The sequence below is a fragment of the Balaenoptera ricei genome, chromosome 10 (genome assembly GCF_028023285.1).
Source record: "Balaenoptera ricei isolate mBalRic1 chromosome 10, mBalRic1.hap2, whole genome shotgun sequence".
Classification (NCBI taxonomy): Eukaryota; Metazoa; Chordata; class Mammalia; order Artiodactyla; family Balaenopteridae; genus Balaenoptera; species Balaenoptera ricei.
Window position 1 is genome coordinate 6,185,800 of NC_082648.1, and position 19,988 is coordinate 6,205,787.

Below are 19,988 nucleotides of genomic sequence, written 5' to 3' on the forward strand. Positions count from 1 at the left end.
ACCACAGAGAATGCTCCGGCCCAAAATGTCAGTGAAGCTGAAGTTGAGAAACCCTCCTCTCCACCAAGGGCTGGCTTCTGTCCTGCCCTCACCCTGACTCGTGCCCCTGACCCCATCTCTAAAGATAGGTGACTGACCGGGCCAGGCTGATGGGAGATCAGGTCATGATTCCCCTTCAGCTCTAGACACTGTCTCTGGGGACTGGCTCCCAGGGATTCCTCACCACGTTACAGGGTCTGCAGCAAGTCAGCCCCTCAGATGCAGGCCCCGTCCACCCACTCCTACTCCCCAGTTCCTCTCTGCGGAGTCACCTGAACTGGAGGCAGTGAGGCTGCTGTCGTGGCTGCACTGGTGTCTGTGCTGTCATGGCAACAGCACGCTGCATCAGCCGCGCTCCCGGAGCACTGAGCTCCCTCTTTTCCGCAAAGGACAGTAAGGAGAAATGACAAGCATGCGGCAAAGGCGGACATGCTTCGGGTAGCACAGGAGGGTGGAGGGGCTCCTAAGGCCCTTGTCAGGGAAAGCGCTGCCGTCCTGGTGGAGCCTGAGGAGGAGGCCGCGTCCCCCCTCCACTTACCCAGCAGACTCCTCAGTGAGGCGCTTCCCACCTCCCCTCACCATTAGCTGCCCTGTGGCCCTGCTCTTCCTGCTCCTGCAGAAGTCTGGCCGTGGACCATGCAGATGGCTGCCAGCCACAGCCAGCCTTGGATCTGGGGCCCCAAGGAGGGAGGGCAATCCCAGAAAGGCAAGGGACAGGCTGGAGTCGGGGTGCAGGGCAGTGCTCTCTGCCTTTTAAGCAAAGGTTATCACCATGCGGGCTAAACTTAGCCACAGGCTTTTCAGCTGGAAAAGGGGGCTGGTCTCAGGTTACGCTGGGCCAGCAAAGAGGCCCCAATTCTGTCCCCCAGCACCTGCTGATGGGCAATGTCCATTCCACCCCACCCCCTCTAAACCCTCAACCCTTCAAGTCCCCAGAACCAGCCCTTCCTCCATCCTCAGCTTACAAACCCAGCACAGTGCAGGCTTCTGACTGACTGGTCTTGGAGAGGAATGGATTCCTTCCTCCACATCACGTGTGCGAAGGGGCTGGGGGCCTGTTCCCACCATGTGCCCAAGACCTCCCAATATCTTCCCTCTTCTGGACTCCTCACCCTGCCCCCAACATCCCCTGGACGCAGCCAGTGAAGGGGAAGCCCTGGCTGCAGGGCCGGCCTGCACGTCCCAGGATGGGGAGGGACTTCCGCCCTCACGTCCTGCTCTCGGCCCAGGGCTGGACGGGCTGGACAGGGTGAAAGAGGCATTGTCTCCCAGCCCGGGCGGCACAGCCCTCAGGTTTCCCAGGAGCGACTTTGTGGGAGGCCTCCGGCCCTCTACCGGGCCAGCCCCCAGCAGTGATGCTCTCCCGCCCCGACGCCCCAGCCCGGGCCTAGGGGAGAGCAGGGGGTGCGCACAGGGCCTGGTTTGTCTGCCCCGATTCTCAGGTCTCCAGGCTGCCTGCGCCGCAGGACGTCGTGACCTTCAGTGCAGACCCCTCCCCCGGAGCCTCCTTCCTCTCCAGGCCCTCACAGCCCAGGACCCAGCCCCGGCCCCCCGCCCGGAGAGGCCCGAAGCCGGGGTCGGGGGGGGACGGAGGGAGGGGGGAAGGGGGGCTGGGCAGGGCCCTGCAGGAGGCCCCTCCCGAGCCTTTTCCTCTGCTATTCCTGTGTCACTACCGAAGAGCCTCGAGAAGTTCCTCAGCCTTCCCGCCTCTCAGCCTTTGAAAGCAGGGGAGCGGGGGCGGGGAGGAGGAGGAAGGGGGACCCTGCAGCTGCGAGCTGTCCCTGGCTCTGGGTCCAATTCCCTATCTAACCGGCTCCCCAGGTCCTCCCGTTACATCCGTGCAGCATCCCTCAGTTCTCACAAGGGCCCCCGGCCCCGAGTCCACAGAATCCCGCAGTAACCTCCCGCCCCCAATCCCCGCCAAGCACCATCACCGGTCCCCTCCTCCTCTGGGCCAGTCTCGGTCCCCTCCCCCTCTCCGTCCTCAGCCCACACGCGAGGTGCGTGCACATTTGAAGAACCAGGCTGGTCCAAAAAAAGCGGAGGGCCGACTACTCGCGACTTTACGGGCGCACGTAGCTCAGGCCTCCGCACCCCGGGGCTGGGACTGGGCGATGCGGACCCGCGTCACCACGCCCCCGCCCCTCACCTTCCATATAAATCCCGGCTGCAGCCTGCCCCTGCGTTCTCTGCTCCTCCCCGTTCGACAGACAGCTGTGTCTTGTGTGCAGTGCCAGGTAAAGCCTGGCGGAGAGGATCCACAAAGGGCTCGGGGACGGTCCCGAAAGGGACAAGGGGCTGTGCGCGGGCCGGGGGTGCGGCTGAGGAGGCCGGGGTCCGGGTCGCGCCCGGCGGGGCCCCGCATTGCGGGGGCGGGAGGAAGGACGTGCGGAAGCGCAGGTCCGGGATGGAGGCCTGGGGGAGGGGCGGGGAGGGCAGCGCAGGACTCCAGCCGCTTCGCCCCGCGTTCTAATGCTCACCTCCCTCTGCCCGCAGCTGCGTCCCGGAAACAAGATGGTGAAGGTCGGAGTGAACGGGTGAGTTACGGGGTGGGGCGGGGTGCGGCAGTAAGTCCTGCGGTCCCCACCGAATTGCGTCTGTAGGTCTTGCCCTACTGGGTCTCTGCCAGCGCGTGCGGGACCTGGATGGGGGTGGTCGTACCCCCCCCCCCCCCCCCAAGGAGAACTCAAGGTCGGTGCTCAGACTTGGAGGAGGGCCTCGCAAGGCCTCGTGCCCCCCATCCCCGGCTGTTGCGCCTCCTGTTAACTCCGCCTCTGCGGAGCCTTCCACTCCGCCTGCGGCAGATACACAGGAGTCTCCGATTCTTGCTCTGGACCCATCCTCTAATCCCCCAGCTGGGGCTCGCTCTTTCATTTCGCGCCCTTCGCGGTCACGTGCTGGGGAGGAGCCCGTCCCCCACCTCCAGCCCGTGCCGCCGGCCGGCCGCAGCCCCGGGATGCAGGAGGCACAGCTGCGCGCAGAACCAGCTGGGGGGGCCGGGGGGGCGGTCATCTGCGGTAACCAGCCGCCATGTTGTAACTAGGAAGGAAATGAATGAACTGCCGTTAGGAAACCTTCCTTAGCCCTTCAGCCTGCCTCCTTCCTTGCCTATGACTAACCCTCCTACCCCTGTCTCGTGGGGGTGGAGTCGCCTTTATCCCTTAAGCCAGGTGAGGCTAGGCTTTCCCTTTCTTGTTCAACTAGACCTCAACTCTGACCATACTAACCCTAGACCATCCCTTATAAACCGCCAGCCAAATTTCCCCCTAGAGATGATAGGATGCTTTTCCTAGATGGTTCTCTGATGAATCAAAAACGTGGGTTTATGGGGGTGGTCTTGTGTTGTTTTGGGGTTTTTTTTCCTTTCCTTTTTCCGGAGAGGTGTGGTAGCCGTGGCTTGGTGCCATGCTGGGAGAGCTGAGTCATGGGTACTTAGAAATTTTCCACCACAAAATGGCTCCCGGAGCTGCAGCCCCTGTCTTCACAGCGGCTCTCCTCGAAGCTCATTTCTTCCATCCATGCCTAGAGCTGACCCAACCCTAAGGGCCAGGCTGTAAAGGTCACCAGGAGGATTAGGTGTCCGTGAGCCTCGGGCGTCCTGCCCTTCTCCCCATCCCGTCTTCCAGAAACCAGATCCGCACTCCACCCTAAGCTGGGGTTAAATATAGCTGCCTGACCTTTTCTGCAGCTGGGGTCCTGGGCTTCCGCTCTTTTCCACCTCCTCCCCCTGCCCTCCCCACACCCAAACATCTGTTGCTCCCACTGCTGATTTTTGGAAAAGAGCTAGGAAGGACAGGTACTAGGCAAATCAGAATGCTGGGATTAGGGGTTGAGAAACCATTCGTTTTCCCTGTCTCTTTCCCTTTTGTAGGAGGGACTTGGGGAAGGGGGTGGGTTTCCCCTGGCCAGTTCACTTCTGACCTTTGCTCTTGCCCTTTGAGCTTGGTGATGCTGAGTGTACAACTCTTTGCTCTCTAGAGAGTGTAGCCCGAAGCTGGGCCAGACAGGAACAAGCATTTACAGTTAGTGGGTGTGATGAATGCCATGTGCCTGCCACGTGCCCAGACTGTAGGTGGCAGCAGCAGCGCACCACCCTGTCACTCCTCAACGGATATCAGATGACTAGCGGGTGGGCAAGTCTTTGAGCCCAGTCACCTCTTGGGCAGGATGTGAGCCTTCACTTTGTGGCCGCGCTGGGAAGCCAGGCTGGCCTGGCAGAGTTGCTTAGGAAGATAAAGTGAGCTCTCCTGGGACTTTTCTGGTGGTAGCAAAGTGTCATCCTCTTCCCTCTGAAAGAGGGTGAGTGGGCCTGGGGCTGCTTACATACCCAAGAGGACTCTCTCCTCCCTTCTCATGCCTTCTCACCTGTTGTCCCCCTCAGATTTGGCCGTATTGGGCGCCTGGTCACCAGGGCTGCTTTTAACTCCGGCAAAGTGGACATTGTCGCCATCAATGACCCCTTCATTGACCTTCACTACATGGTGAGTGCCACCCGTGCTGGTGGCAGGGAGCAGAGCCTGGCTGAGGCGGCAGCCCCTTGATGCCCTCCCTGGTCCCCCCAGGTCTACATGTTCCAGTATGATTCCACCCATGGCAAGTTCCATGGCACAGTCAAGGCTGAGAACGGGAAGCTTGTCATCAATGGAAAGGCCATCACCATCTTCCAGGAGTAAGTGTGGGAGACGGAACAGGAAGAAATTTGCCTTGGAGGAGGTACTGGAGTGGGGTGACCTCCTTGGGTCCGTGGCAGCCCATGTCCCTGAGCTTTGTCCTGTCTTCCCTTGTAGGCGAGATCCCGCCAACATCAAATGGGGTGATGCTGGTGCTGAGTATGTGGTGGAGTCCACTGGCGTCTTCACCACCATGGAGAAGGCCGGGGTGAGCAGCAGGGAGGTGGAAGAGGAGGGGAACTGACCCTGGGCTTCGGTGTGACGGGAAGATGGGGTGGGGCGGACCTAGGCCCGGAAGGGGGAGCCTGGGTTTGTAAGTACTCCTCTGCTGCAGGCTCACTTGAAGGGTGGAGCCAAGAGGGTCATCATCTCTGCCCCCTCTGCCGATGCCCCCATGTTTGTCATGGGCGTGAACCACGAGAAGTATGACAACCACCTCAAGATCGTCAGGTGAGCGCGGCAGAGGGCGTGGAGAAGTGGGCAGATCGTCCAGCGTGGTACATGATGGACGTGCCCTTGACCTGCCTCCCTCTTTCCAGCAATGCCTCCTGCACCACCAACTGCTTGGCCCCCCTGGCCAAGGTCATCCATGACCACTTCGGCATCCTGGAGGGACTCATGGTATGAGTGATGGGGGGCTTGCCAGAGCACATTCAGTCCACACCCAGGGTGGGACCCTTCTCCCTCCCAGAGCATGGCCCTGGGGTTCCAAGGGATCTGCTCAGGTCACTTAGTTCTTCCCCTGGGAGGAGGGAGGGGGGTGGCGTGGTGAGCACTAGGCAGGGCCTTCACGCCCCCTCCTGTTTCCAGACGACGGTCCATGCCATCACTGCCACCCAGAAGACCGTGGATGGCCCCTCCGGGAAGCTGTGGCGTGACGGCCGAGGGGCTGCCCAGAACATCATCCCCGCTTCTACTGGCGCTGCCAAGGCTGTGGGCAAGGTCATCCCTGAGCTGAACGGGTGAGACTCGTTGCTGCTTTTCTGCCCTGGGGACCCGGGGACCCGGGATGCCTGGTGCTGACTCTGCTTACTTGTGTCTACAGGAAGCTCACTGGCATGGCTTTCCGCGTCCCCACCCCCAACGTGTCCGTCGTGGATCTGACCTGCCGCCTGGAGAAACCTGTAAGTTTGGCCTGGAGCAGCTTTGGTGGGCTGGGGCTTGCAAGACTGGAGCTTGAATAACCGCCTGTCTTTACCTCCTCAGGCCAAATACGAGGACATCAAGAAGGTGGTGAAGCAGGCGGCGGACGGCCCCCTCAAGGGCATCCTGGGCTACACTGAGGACCAGGTACTGATGGGTCAGGGAACTTGGTGTCCACGTGGCCCCGGTGAGCAAGACTGGGTTCTGTGCTTGGCTCTCCCTCCCTAGGTTGTCTCCTGTGACTTCAACAGTGACACCCACTCTTCTACCTTCGATGCTGGGGCTGGCATCGCCCTCAACGACCACTTTGTCAAGCTCATTTCCTGGTGTGTGGCGCGGGTGTGGGAGGTGGTGCGTCAGAGTGGGACTGAGTCTGCTGCCCCCTGGTGGCCGGCTCGGGAAAACAACCCTTAACTCCCTCTCCTTCCAGGTACGACAATGAATTTGGCTACAGCCACAGGGTTGTGGACCTCATGGTCCACATGGCCTCCAAGGAGTAAGAGTCCCTGGACCACCAGCCCCAGCAGGAGCACGAGAGGAAGAGAGAGGTCCTCCACTGCTGGGGAGTCCTTGCCCCAACTCTGTCCTCCAACACACTTGAGAATCTCCCGAGCTCCACACGGTTTCCATCCCAGAACCCCATGAGGAAGGGGGAGGAGGAGGGGCTTAGGGAGCCCTACCGTGTCATGTACCATCAATAAAGTACACTGTACCCAGGCTACTGTTCTGTCTTGCTCCAGGGTCTAGGATAAAGGGGAGGGGAGCTGGGCTGGGGCCAAGGAGAACTACATCTTGCTGACAGCACCCAACCAGCCAGGAGCCCCGCCCCGGTCTGGGAGCGGACACTGCTCCCCTGAAGAGCCACCTGTCCTCAGCTCACCTTGGTTCCTCTCTGAGGTCTTTGGGTGCCACGGGGACTCGCTGTGCTCCAGATGGCTGTGGCCGAGCCCAGGAATGGCCTGGCTCCGCGTATCCAGATGCCATTCTGTCTGCAGCTCCCTGGAGGGTGACACTGGCACAGGAAGTCAGGGCAGAGTCCGCCTGGCCTCTGGCCAGTTAGCTGACCTCTGCAGCAGCATGGAGCACGGCCAGCCTACCGGGTGCAGGCCCCAGCTCTGCCTGGCGGCTGCAAGTCTCAGTGCCCCAGTGACCACCAGCAGTGCAGCTGTGTGGGTGCCCTAGTGTCGCTGGAGGGGTTACAGTAGGCTGGTCCATGGGAAGGGTGGGGATGGCTTTGCTCCCATGTCATCTGTCACCCGTGGATGCACGTGGGTTAAGCGGTAGAAGCACAGAGCTGGTGCCGCCAACCAGGGCCGAGGCCCTGGCTCTGCCACTCGAGGCACCATTACTTTGGGCAGGTTACTTACAACCTCCACACCTGCCTTGCACCTGCATGTTTTTCAAGTGACAACTAGTGCACTCCGCGCAGAGGACTGTATAACCACCACCAGAACCACCAGAAAGTGCTGGAAACAGTGACACAAGCGTGTTCAATAAATAGTCGCCAGTTTCATTATTATTAGATTCCACACAAACATCAGCTCAGCCCAGCCTGCCTCAGGCAGCGATGCTGAGGGACCCTCGGTCTCGTAGCCCCAGTTCGCCAAGCTTTTCCGAGTCCAGGACATCTTCTCGCTCAGCTGGTTGGTCTCAGCATGTGACAGACACGGAGGAGGCACACCTGCAGCTGATGCTTGAAGAAACTGAGACCCTGAGCGCACGTGCACCCACATACACGCTCGTGTGCACACACACACACAGCTTCACCTTTCTGTCACCCGGGTGTGACTGGGAAACAAGCAGGAGCTTCTGTCTCCCTCCACGATGCTGATACTGCACCCAGCCAGACCCAGCAGCCGCCGGACCGGACCGGACGCACTAAGGCCCCTGTAACGCGCGGCACTTCCGCCAGGGAAGGCTCACAGCCACACCACTGCTGTCGACGGGCAGCCGGCCGTGAGCGCTCGGACAACAGGGAGGACAGAGCGCCCTGCCCAGGCCCGCTCCCTCCGCTTGTGACGCGGAGGGAAGCCCTCTCTGGTGCACAAGCCACAGAACGTCCAGCCTAAGCCCCCTCATACCAGTGCCCGGGCCAGTTAGCACCAGTACAGAATCAAGACAGCCAGCTGGCTCGAGGCCACAGGGACGGAAGGAAGGACAATCACGTTCCTTACTCAGTGGAGAGGGTGAGGGGCCACGAGTGCTCTGGCAGCATTTTAAAGATGGGAAAGTAGCATTCACCCACGCATGAAGGCAGGAGAGCCGGCTGTGCAGGGAGTCGCCCGGGAAGGGCAGGCCAAGCCTCGCTCCAGACACCCCAGACCCCTAGAGAGGCCGAGGACCAAGGGAGGAGGCTGGGGAGGCGCGCCCCGTCCCCGGGGCCAGGCTCGGTGCTGCAGGACAAACGGCGTTCCCTTCTGTGAACCACCCAGCCCTCTGCCTCGGTCAGTCCCAGCGGGCCGAGCTGCAGGAGGCCCCTATCTCATGGCGCCGTCAGATGAGACGTCGCGATCGGAGTCCTCAGCCTCGCTTGGTGGCGGCGGGGGCGGCAGGTCGCTAAGCGGGGCCGCAGTGAAAGCAGGAGACTTTCTAGAAAAGAGCGTCAGTTGTAACCTCGGGGCGGGGAGGCATCCTGACAAGGCCAGCACACCCACCTCCCCTGGCCTGAGCCCCTGGCAGGTGAGCAGCATCTCAGGCAGGGCAGAAGGACCACAGGGCAAGGGCAGGGCGGACGCAGGGCAAGGGGGGGGGGGAGGGGGGTAACAAACGGTCCCCACTTTAACTTGGGGACTCGGAGAGGCTGAGTTCAGAAGTATCTGAGGTCACAGTACAAGACGCCGCCGGAGCCGGAGGGCACTGGCTCTGTGGCCCCAGCTTCACGTCTATGAAGTAGTTTTGCAATTTTTAAAAACTTACGCAAGGTCAAAGGCACAAATTGTGGCCCTGACTTTAGATAAAAATCTGCCCCTTGTGCTCCTTGTCAGTTTTTAGCTGCCTTTCTAACCAGGGGAACCGCCAGAGTCAGCGGCATCGGGAGGTTTCGGCAGTCCAACCACGGATGGACGCCCGTATAGTCCAACTGCCGAGGGGGAGGGAGCTGCCGGGCTGGGGAGAGCAGACCAGGCGACCTCCAACGGGCAGCCCCATGGCAAGACAGGCCTGAGTCACTGCCGGAGGGTCTCAGGGCTCTCCAGTGAGGGGCGCCGGGTACCGTCCTCTCCCCACCTGTGCCGGGGGGCCCTTACCGGTCCCCGGACTGGGTGATGAGCCGGCGGCAGGTCTCCATCTGCACGTCCAGGCCCCGCTTCATGCTGCACATCTCCATGTACTCGTGCAGGTGCCGGTTCATGTCGTTCTTGGCCGTGGCCAGCTCCAGCTGTGGCGGGGGCAGGGCAGGGCCGTCGGGTCAGCAGGGCCCCTCCCTGTCCCCCGCCCCCGGGAGGCTAACCTGCCAAGGGCACCCCGGGCGGGGGCACAGGCAGCCGGAGTGGAAGTGAAGGACTCAGATTTTAAACTAAACCAGCGCAAGGCAGAAAGTGCCTGATACGCCATCATTCCTTCCAGTTTCCCCGGGAGTCTCTCCCACGGAGGCTTTCACTAAGGGATCTGCTCTGGGCCTGCGCTCTCGGAATAGACTCCCGACGAGAGCCGTGAGGAAGGGATGCTCCTGAGTGCTCGGGCGGCACGTGGGGATGGCCTTGCCCTTCCCGGGGCCCCCCCGGGGCCTGCTCTGGTCCTCACTCCCCACACAGCGCTGTCCCCCCAGCCTGTGCCCCTCTGCAAGCTGGGAGCTCCCGGCAGGGCTGGCCACGGGGCCTACTCATCCCTGCGTGCACGCCCCGCACCTCGACGGCAGAGTCATTAGTTAACTTCGAGCAGCGTCTACAAGACTCATGGCCCTGAGGCCAGAGGCCGGCTGGGCCCTGTTGAAAGACGCTCTGCTCTCTTACCACCTATTTCCTCTCACTGCTTTTCTCACTTGTAAGCCCTTTTCAGAGATGAACGGAAGGACTGCCTGCCTCGCTGAATGTCCGACGGGCTCTGAGATGTAGCCCGACTCAAGACACGTCATGCGTGACATGATGTGTGGCCCGGAGTCGAGGGAACGCAGTCTCCCTCCCAGACCCCGCCTCTGCGCCACAGGCTCGAGGTAGAGCTGAGAGCCAGGCGCAGAGGCGGTGGAAGATCCGGGCCACAGACAATGTGCTGCCTCTCTTTGTTCTGGGCACAAGGAACAGGGGCCACAAGGGGAGGCAGAGTAAAACTGCCCGGAGGTGATTTGCTTGACTGCCTGAGAGCAAAGAGAAAGGGCGGGAAACCACCCGTGAATGGTCTGAACTGGGCAGAGAGGATGGGAACTCGGAGAGAAAAGAAAACAGTCACAGAGCCTGACAAAGAGAGGGTAGCCTGGGTGGATCAGAAGCCCTAGTGAGCACGGCTCAAACGACGGCCTCGGTTCCAGAGCTGGGATCCCCGTCGGGGCCCCCGCAGCAAGAGCACGTCCAGGGGCAGGACGCGCTGACTGTTCAGTCCAGGAGGGAAATACGGTGCCGCCAGCTCTTGTCCAGACTGGCTGCCACCTATACCCCAATCCCTACACCTCAGGAGAGCCGGAATTAAAGAGGAGGGGTGGGTTCTGGAGCCCATCACTCAGCGGGGCAGGGAACAAGGGAATGAACCAAACACATTCCAGCAGAATACGAGGCTAGGACGGCCGCCAGTCTCTACACATTCAGAGCAGGGCTGCAGGAAGGAGACGACCCCAAAAGCCACACTGAAAACCCTGCGCGCGCTGGCGGCGGGCGGGGCAGGGCGGAGGGGTGAGGCTGGGAGCAGATGGAGAGGGGAAGGGGTGGGGGGAAAGACTTCCCGCCCACCCTCCACCTGGGCCTTGGTCTCACCATCCAATGATGGAAATGGTCCTTGCCTCCACCTCAGGGCCCCTGAGAGATCAAAGGTCACTGAGTTAAAGGGACCTCAGGTGTCCCATTTGGATGTCCAGGAGCACCACCACCGTGTCCGCCCTCCTGACACCTCCCGCAAGGCCGTTCTAGGCGTAGGGAGGAGACGGAAGGCGGGATGGGCGTAAACAGGAGAGCGGAGCGCAGTTCCCCACCCAGCTCCTCAACTAGTGGCGCACAGCTGGCTGTGCCTTTTCTTTTTTTTGGCCACATGGCATGCGGGATCTTAGTTCCCCGAAGTGGGGATCGAACTGGGTCGCGAACCCGCGCCCCCTGCAGTGGAAGTGTGGAGTCTTAACCACTGACTGCCAGGGAAGTCCCCAGCAGTGCCTTTAAAAGTGAGCGTCTGTCTGCCTGGGCAAAAAAAAAAAAAAAAAGGAAGCAGGTTTTGCTTAAAGGAGCAGGGCCAGCTAATGCGCTTTCGGGGAATGAGGATGTAGGAAAAGAATTCTTCAACTTCCACTGCCGCTGTGAGGGCAGTGGGCTTGGAGAGAGGCTGAGAGTTCCAGAAGGCCCCCAGCCTCATCCCCAAGTCAGAGGGCGTGGAAAGGACCCTCTCACGCTTGCTCGGGCAGGAGGGCTCACGAGAATCACACGCAAGCCTCGTCCCACAGGCCCTCCTCCCAGGTGCCACAAATCCTTCCCGCCGTCCCTAGAGGCCTAGAGTTTAAGTTGAAGCACCAGTTCCACTCGCATCTCTAGAAGGTTCCTCAAGGCTAGGGAATAAGAATGGAGATTTCCCCACTGGCTCAAAGGTTGAGCCGAGGCAGCAGCAAAGTTCAAGTCCACCTGAGTGGACTCCGCTACAGCACTAACCGTAATAACAGCAAAGATAATAAAGCAACGACTACATGCCGTGCTGACTACGAGACAGACGCCGCCCCGCGCTCTGCCTGGGCCTTCTTTCACTTGACCTTCAAACAACCCTGAGGGAGGTATTAGTAAGAATCCCACTTTACAAATAAAGAAGCAGGCTCAGAGAGAAGAGGCCTGTTAAAAGTTAGAGTGGAAGTAAGTGACAGTGCTGAGGTTTGAACCCACATCTGTCGGCCGCCCTCCCCAGCCTGAGGTCTTAAGGACCCACCAGAGGTGCTACAGTGGGGAAATCACTCCGCCCCCGCCAGGAAGAAGTGGGGAGGCCCTGGTGTCTGGGGTCCCGCAGGGGTGAGGCCATTGCACCTGCGACCCACCGGGAACCTGGGGCCCTCATCTTCAGCGCCCGGCCTTACCTCTATCTGGTCAATGGTTTCCTGATATTCTTTCTCCCGGGTTTTGAACAGGGACTCAGTATCTTTAATCACCTTCTCCAAACTGTCTTCCGGCTGCTGGAGTGGAAAGGGAAGCAGGGGGAGGCCAGATGGGAGGGGTGGGATGGGGCACCACAAGGCAAGGCGAGGGAGAGAGCGAGTCAGGTTAAAGGAAGCCGGAGAGAGAGGGGACGAGGACAAAGGACCAGGGAGAAGCAGGTGACGGATGGTGGCCACAAAGGGAAGACAGAGCACGGAGTGGACGGCGGGCCGGGAGGAGACGGGCCTGGCGCCCGGAGAGGAGGAGCCGGGGCCCTGCGGCTGGGAGGGCGGTTACCTCTCCCGGGGCCTCTGCAGCAGCCAGGGCATAGCCCGAGAAATCCTCCCAGAGCAGCAGGGTCTCCTCAGTCTCCTCCCAAGTCAGGCTGTCACAGTCGTCCTCAAAATCATACTCCCTCCTAGAGACAGGGAGCCCGGGCGTCAAGGCGGCGGCGGGGAGGGGCTGCTGGGCGGGGCTCCGGCCTCGGGGGAGGGGCGGCGAGGGGCCTGCGGGACTCACAGCTGGTTGAGCATGCGCTGCATCTCCTCGTTGATGCTGAGGGCCGCGCTCTCCTCCGCATCCCCGTCGGGGGGGCAGGGCCCGTCGCTCTCCGACAGGGGGCTGTCCTCCTCGACGGCAGCCTTGCGCTCCCGCTTCCGCCCCCCCATGGACGGGACCTTAATGGGAGACAAGTGCAGAGACTACAGAGACGAGGCCGGGTGCATGAGGAGAAGGGCGTGGGCGCCGGCAGGGGAGGGAAGCACGGACCAGCGGGAAGGGCGGGCAGACAGAGAGAAGACACAGTTACAAGACGGAACAGAAACACCAGCGTCACCGAGACAGGCAGACAGACACAGATGGGGACGGGGCTGCAGACTAGGAGGAAGACAGACAAGAAACAGAGAAAACAGAGCAGTAAGATAAGGGGGAAATGGCTGGCCTCGACCACAGTAAGATGCGCATAATGGCCCAGAGGATTTCTTTTCTAAAAAGTCTTCTAGTGAAATGACTGAACTGAGAAGGAACTTTCAGGCTGCAAGGAGGAGGGAGACACGGAGTTGACAAAGCAGAACCTGAGTCACACATCCAGATCTGGAAGCCAGAGGGCAAAGGGAGAGAGAGAAATGGAGGCAAAACAATGAGAGAGGGAGGGAGACAGAAGAAGGAGAGGGAGAGAGAGAACGGGTTGGGGGGGGAGAGAGAAGTGGGGGGAGAGAGAGAGAAGAGGGGGAGAGGGAGAGAAGGGGAGGGGGAGAGAAGGGGTCAGAGTGAGAGAAGGGGGGAGAGGGAGAGAAGGGGGGAGAGGGAGAGAAGGGGTCAGAGGGAGAGAGAAGAGAGGGAAAGCGAGAGAAGGAGGGAGAGAGAAGGGGGCAGAGGGAGAGAGAAGGGGGGAAGAGGGAGAGAAGGGGAGGAGAGAAGGGGGGAGAGGAAGAGAAGGGGGGAGAGGGAGAGAGAAGGGGGAAGAGAGAGATAAGGGGGGAGAGAGAAGGGGGGAGAGGGAGAGAGAAGGGGGGAGAGGAATAGAAGGGGGAGAGGGAGAGAGAAGGGGAGGGAGAGAGAGAGAAGGGGGGAGAGGGAAAGAGAAGGGGGAGAGGGATAGAAGAGGGGAGAGGGATAGAAGGGGGAGAGGGAGAGAGAAGGGGAGGGAGAGAGAGAGAGAAGGGAGGAGAGGGAGAGAGAAGCGGGGAGAGGGATAGAAGGGGGAGAGGGAGAAAGGGGAGGGGAGAGAGGGGTGGGGAGAGAAAGAAAGGAGAAGAGCAGGAGGATGGAGGGGAGGGGTCTGCGCTGAGAGCCCTGCGGGTCAGGAGGCCTGGGGAGCTGAGAAATGGGCCGGGGACGCAAGAAGCTTGCGTGAGAGCAAAACTAACCAGCTTCTTCTGTGGAGGAAGCAAGAGAAGATGAAAGGCAGAGAGGCGAGGAGGCGGACGGGAGAGAGAGGGGAGGGGAGAGACGGCGTTAGAGACGGCTCCAAACTCCTCTCCAGAGGCTGTCCCTCGCCCCCCAGCCTCGTCCCGCCAGGGCCCGGCTGCTGCGCTAAGGTCTCCGAGAAGGGGCCGGGCCCCGCTCGCGGAGGACCGGCTCTCGCGGCCCCGCGCCCCCCCCTACAGAGCTCGGGCGCGGGCGCGGACACCGGGCAGTGGGACGGGGTGGGGGCCGGGCCCAGGCGCCCCTCGCCCTCACCTGGAACATCTTGATCACGTCCTCGCAGTTGCGCTGCTGGGCCAAGTCACAGAGCTTGGCGGTGATGTCGATGCGGCGGCAGATGTCCATGTCCACCTTCATGGCCTTCTCCTGGATCTTCGTGTCCAGGTCAGACAGGTTCTGTGCGGGGAGCACGGGGAGCGGTGAGGGGGGTCCTCAGGGCCTGGCAACGTCCCCTCATCCTCCCAGACACTGGGTGCCCCTCCAGCACTCTGCCCAGGACAGCTGGCTCCCTGGCCAGACGGGGCCCCCGAAGGGCGTGGCCCAGTGGCTGGGACCCGCAGGGGGCTCCCTCCTGGAACTCAGGCTCCAGGAGAGACTGACTGACTACCAGGAGCTATGAGAGTAGAGAAAGTACCGCAATGGTAACATCAGCTGACGCTGAACTAGCGCTGCCATCCTAACTCAGTACATCACAACCTTCGAACCAGCCTGCAAAGTATGTGCTCTACTATCCCATTCCACAGACCCAGATATGAAGGCAGAGAGGGTCAGGACTTCACCCGGGGCCACACTGTGAGCAAACCACCCTGAGTAACGATGGAGGCCACGGGGACTTTTGTTCTCTCTTCTTCTCCTGAGTTAGGGGGTGGGCAAGGGGAAAAAAAATGGAAGCACATACACTGGGGGGAGGGTCAGTGAAGTGGGTGCAACTAAGAAGGCCGGCGCCCTGGCCTCAGGCAGCCTCGCCCCGGCGGGTAGGGATGAGGGGTGGCGTGGCCACACTCACGTTGCTCATGAGCCCCTTGAAGACCACCAGCTCGGCCTTCAACTGCTCCACCTTCAGGGCCAGCTCCTCCTGGCAGGCGTCAGCCTCCTGGGCCTCCTACGGTCGGGAGAAAGCCGGCAAACCTGGCGTGAGCGGCACTGCCTGCGGGCGGCGGGCGGGGGAAAGTGGGACGAGGCGGGGCAGGGCGGCCCTCACCTCCTGGAGCTCGTTCACGCGCTCCTGCAGCTGCAGCCTCACCACGTACTCCTCTTCCCACCTGCAGACAGCGAAGGGCCAGCGCCTGGGTGCGGGGTCCTCCCGCCTCCGCTCCCCGCCCCCTGCCGGTCTGGCTCAGGCCCCGGCCCTGGGTCTGCTTCCCCAGAGGGGAGGAGCCGGGCAGAAACGTGTGGCTCCAGGCTCCCCGCCAGCTCCCAGCTCACCAGCTGCCTTCCCGGAACCTCTGGCCTCGCACCATTTAAGAGCAACTGCGGCTGCTCTGGTCCCTCGCAGGGCCCAGCCCGACCAGCTGTCTGGCCTGCCTCGTCCCCCTCCTTCTGCCCACACCACCCGGCCCGGTCTCCCACCTCCGGTCCTCAGATCCGGGCTCCCGCCTGCTGCCTGCACCCGAACAGAGCTCGTCTAGCCCGCTGCCCTGCCTCCTGTGGTACCATTAATCCTGTAAAAGCAGCTGCAGGACACATATGGCATCAGCGAAGTTGGTCAAGAGCCTGGTAGGACATGCTTGAAGTCCATCCCCACAAGCTCCAGAAACTGCCCACCCAGAGGCCCCGGGTGAGCCGCAGAGAGGGGCCAGGGTGCGGGCAGGAGCCTGGGATCACTAAGCACCCACGCCCAGAGGGAGAGGGAAACGCGCGTGGAAAAGTGCCTCGTGACTGTGGTGGGTGACAACTAGGGGCAGGACCTCCTGGGCCCCAGCATGCAGAGCCTACGACCATGAGTAGGCTAGAAGACACTCCTGACCAAGGCTGGGAGCGGGCCAGTGCGCCCTCCTCCTCCTCCTCACAGAGGCAGGAGGGCGGCGGCGGGGGCAACACCCCTGCTTAGGATTGATTTCAGGGCCCCGCAAGGTTGGCTGGAACAGCAGGACTCCTCAGACCCCACTGACATAGCCCAGCACTTCTCCCCCATCCTGGAAAGGCTTCCTCCAGGCTGAGAAAGGAGGGGAACTGCACCAAGAGAGAAACCTCAGCACCAGAAAGGTGGTTAGGAAGCAGCACGGAGAACACACTCTGCAGGCCCAGGACTTGGTCTTCCCCTCCCCTCCCCTCCATCTCTGTTCCCAGGTGCCTCTGAGCTCTCTTCCCTGGGCTCCTCCTCCAGGCCCATCTCTCCTAGCTCTCCCGCTCCAATCTGCACTGCAGTCTTCCTAATAATAACTCCTCGACATCACCGTGGCTGCCCCTCCCGGCGGCTGGGCGGGGAGAAGGCAGCCCAGCTCCGCTCCCGCCTTCCTGGCTCCCCGCCCAGCCGGCCCTCACATCCTCCTCCCCTCGCTCTGGCATTCTCATTCAGACAGTTGGGGCCAGCGAAGTGCCCCAGCAGTGTCAGGTTATGTATTTTCTTAAAGAAGACCTTTATCTTTCTGGGCCTTGGTATCTTCATCTACAACGTGAGGGCACGGGATGCAGTACCCTGATGCCCCTGGGGTCCATGCATCCCTGGAGGAAGCAAGCAAGACAGACAAGGGGACAATAGCCCTGGAGAAGGCACATCAGGAAAGGTAGGACGGTGAACTCAACTGTTTCAGGTAGAAACTTAAGGAAGTTAGGTATGGATTAAGATTAATAAAATCTCACAGGGTAAACAAAAAAAAAAATCTGAAAATAAACCATCTGGAAGCTCAGTAGAGTTCTATTTGTACTCCAGCCAGACATTCCCACAAATGGGTTTGTTTTGACCTCCATTTAAATCTGGTCTCCCTCGCAAGGTTCTTTAAACATGGGTAGAACTTGAGCAAGTTCCATGTATTCTACATCGAGCAAACATCTTTCTTCCAAATAAACGGCCTCCCTGAGGGAAGTGAGGAAGCAGGGGCCACTCCTATGTCGGAAAAACTGAGACCAGGAAAAAGAGATCCACCCAAGGTCACACAAGGCAGGGGAGCTGAACCCAGAACCAGGAGGCCTCAGCTCCTTCCCAGTTTAGTGCTCATACTATGCCCACGTCTTCCAGGCCACAGACAGGAGTTAGCTTTGCTATAAAGAGAGGAGAACAAGGGCAGGGGATCTGGGGTGGAAGAATGAGTAACTGCCAGGATCACGTACCACCCACGTCTGGCTGTGAGGCCCTCTGCACAGCAGCGTGCTGCAGAGATATGAGCTCATCAGTCCCCGAGGAATAACCCTTTGCTGCCCTGGACAGCTGGACCAAGGACAAACACTCTTCCAGTTAGAAACAAGACACCCCGACAAGAGCAGTTGTTCCTGTGGTTACGGATGTATTCCAGAACTGTCCATGTTCCACTGCTGACGGCGTTAATTAACTCCTGCAGTGGCTGGGGCAGGAAGTTTCTGGGTGACATCTGAATGATGGCTTTAGGATAACTGAGACTCCCAAAGACAGTTCAATCACGGACTACAAGTGAGGAAGGAAGCCAGCCAGCACGAGGACAGGACCCACCTCAGCAAGCCTGCTGATCTGTGATCTGCTAGACTCAGGCGGGTTACAGATCCCTGAAGTTCGCCCCCCCCGACCCCCAACCCGACCCAGCAGTCATTTGCCTGAACATTCAGCCAATCCCCACCAGACACAAATCTCTGCTCCACTGGGCTGCAAGGGTAATTCCCAGGCCTGCCCACAAGGGGTCAGAGTAGCTCATTAAGAGGTTAAACCTGAAGGCAAAGCCTCTTTCTGGCCTGTCATCTCCTTCGTCTCCAACCATGGCATCCCAGGCACAGAGTGTACCAAGTGCTGGCTGTGCTCACGCTTCTGTCCTAACAGCATGGATACCAACCCTCTAGGGGATCCACTTGGATGCAGCCAGCACTCCTGCGTCGCATCCCCTCCCCGGAGCCTTGTGCTACCCCGCAGGGCTCCCTGCAGAAAACCCACTCTTCATCTTCAGAGTGACCCGGCCTGCCCCAGCTGCCTTGTGTCAAAGGTGTGGTGTGCCCATGTTCCCAACCTGCTCCTACTCGGGTCCTTGCTGCCCTCTTCACACTTCCTCCGCCTTCAGCTCTGCACTTTCAGATCCCCCAGCTTCCGCTAGCCCTGGGCCAACTACAGTCCCTCCCCCTTTCCTTAGGGAATTCTCTTTACTCCTTCTTTCCCCCCTCCCTCCTTTTCTGACCTATTCCCAGAAATGCCCTAAGGTCCCCACAGCATTTTGGTTTGGATGGAACCAGAGCAGCCGTGCTGCGCCCTCGGACGCCGTTTTGGGAAACCCTGGGCAGAGGCAGGATCGTCACCTGCAAGGTGCAGCCCCCCTCCACCCCCCTTCTCATTTCCCTTCGACTCGCAAATTAAAACTACATCCTTTGCCTCTAACTTTTGATCAGTATGTGGAGCTTATATCACAAAGTCGCTCCGAGGGCTGAGCCTGGGGGATTAGGCAGTAGCCCGGATGTGACCTCTCAGACCCATGTCCCTTTTACACGTCGCAAAACCCCACGGTTAACACAGTCCTACAAACACTGCAGCCTAGATGAAAAACAAGGCTTCCCCGCAGTATTCGGCTCCCAGACGCCTCCTTCCTGTCACGAGTCTTGACTTCTGCATTCTCCAGGGATTCTAGTCTCCGGGTATCCAATTCCGTCTGTGGACTTCCAAGCTCCTCCTTACACAGCAGGAACTTTTACTCATACTGACTCCTCCCTGATTCTTGGGCCCCAGCTGCTCTCGGCTCCTGTACGAACACCTAGCCCCGGCCCCAGTGTGGCGTGAGCTGAGCCCCGTCCCCACCTTCCTGATCCCTACCTCCGCTTGTACTCGTCCCGCTCGCGCTTCACTTTAGCCAGCACGTTGTAGAGAGCGCGGATCTCTGGGGTGATGGTGTCGATCTGGACGCCCACCCCGTCGGGGTGCACCCACGACAGGCCAGGCCCTTGCACCAAAGTGGGCTCCAGTCCCGGCCCGAGCCGGCGGGCGTGAGAGAAGGACCAGATGGTGCCCGGCATGAAGCGGGCCGACGAGGAGTAGGCGGAGGAGGCGGAGGTGGAGGGAGCCGGGTGGCAGGCCGCGGAGGGCGCGAGGGGGCCTGCCGGCGAGCGCGCGGGCGAGCCCAGCACCCGCGCCGACGGGGTGCAGACGGCAGCCGGCCGGGCGCCCAGGGGCAGCCCCAGGGGTCTGACGGGGCTGACGAAGCCGGTCTGCACGGCCTGGTCTCGGCGAGCCAGGCCCCGCCGGCCCTGCTTACCCTCCTCCAGCGCCTGCTGCAGCTGCTTCTCCAGCAGCCGGTTGCGGCGCTCCAACTCGTGCACCTTGGCCAGGAAGCAGCGGAAGCGGAGGTTCAGGGTCTTGAGCACGTTGATGTTGGAGCCCAGGTCGTTGCGGAGCGCCATGGCGGCGGGGGGCGCCGGGCCCGGCCCGGGCGGCGAGTAGGGAGCCGGGCCGGCCCGGGCGAGCGGCGCCGGGGGCACGTCCCCGCCGGCGGCCAAGTGGTCGCTTACCACGGGGTCCCCCAGCGGCCCGGCCAGGCCTTGCTGCTCCTGCTGGAGGAGGAAGAGGTTGGGGCCGAATAACGGATTCATGGCTGCGCCTTCTGCTGGGAGATGGAGACCGGTGCAGGAGCAGGGCTGGAGGGCGAGGGAGGAGAGCCAATGAGGCGCCAGGGGGACGAGGGGCAGCCAATCAGACGGCTCGGCGGAAGGGGCAGAGGTCAGAGGGGCGGAGGAGGCCAGGGAGGAGGCCAATGAAAGGCTCATTCGGAGGCTGGCACCTGGACCGACCTTTCCGGGTCTGAGGCTGAGCCCTGAGCCGACCGGACCCCGGCCCATGCCCAGAATCCAGCCAGAGTGG

At 61.1% G+C, this 19,988-nt stretch overlaps 2 protein-coding genes across 4 annotated transcripts; one reads left to right on the forward strand and one right to left on the reverse strand.

Annotated features, from left to right (window-relative positions):
- The first annotated feature begins 2,126 nt into the window (after nucleotides 1-2,126).
- On the forward strand, nucleotides 2,127-6,569 carry GAPDH (glyceraldehyde-3-phosphate dehydrogenase). Its single transcript, XM_059935177.1, has 12 exons — nucleotides 2,127-2,276; nucleotides 2,536-2,576; nucleotides 4,421-4,520; nucleotides 4,602-4,708; nucleotides 4,827-4,917; nucleotides 5,044-5,159; nucleotides 5,249-5,330; nucleotides 5,520-5,671; nucleotides 5,755-5,833; nucleotides 5,916-5,999; nucleotides 6,081-6,178; nucleotides 6,283-6,569. Exons 1-12 carry the CDS (start codon nucleotides 2,154-2,156, stop codon nucleotides 6,350-6,352), a joined length of 1,143 nt encoding a protein of 380 aa, XP_059791160.1. The 5' UTR covers nucleotides 2,127-2,153; the 3' UTR covers nucleotides 6,353-6,569.
- Nucleotides 6,570-7,341: 772 nt separating this feature from the next.
- On the reverse strand, nucleotides 7,342-19,744 carry IFFO1 (intermediate filament family orphan 1). 3 transcript variants are annotated; one of them, XM_059935181.1, is made up of 10 exons: nucleotides 18,948-19,744; nucleotides 15,228-15,288; nucleotides 15,033-15,128; nucleotides 14,282-14,422; nucleotides 13,969-13,977; nucleotides 12,620-12,801; nucleotides 12,398-12,518; nucleotides 12,043-12,138; nucleotides 9,098-9,228; nucleotides 7,342-8,441 (listed from the first exon to the last, which is right to left on the reverse strand). In XM_059935181.1, exons 1-10 carry the CDS (start codon nucleotides 19,718-19,720, stop codon nucleotides 8,330-8,332), a joined length of 1,722 nt encoding a protein of 573 aa, XP_059791164.1. In that variant the 5' UTR covers nucleotides 19,721-19,744; the 3' UTR covers nucleotides 7,342-8,329. The 3 variants fall into 3 exon arrangements, with proteins under 3 accessions (XP_059791164.1, XP_059791163.1, XP_059791162.1); XM_059935180.1 differs by lacking the exon at nucleotides 13,969-13,977 and having other exon boundaries at nucleotides 12,043-12,135; nucleotides 12,620-12,777; XM_059935179.1 differs by lacking the exon at nucleotides 13,969-13,977 and having other exon boundaries at nucleotides 12,620-12,777.
- Between the last annotated feature and the right edge of the window lie 244 nt (nucleotides 19,745-19,988).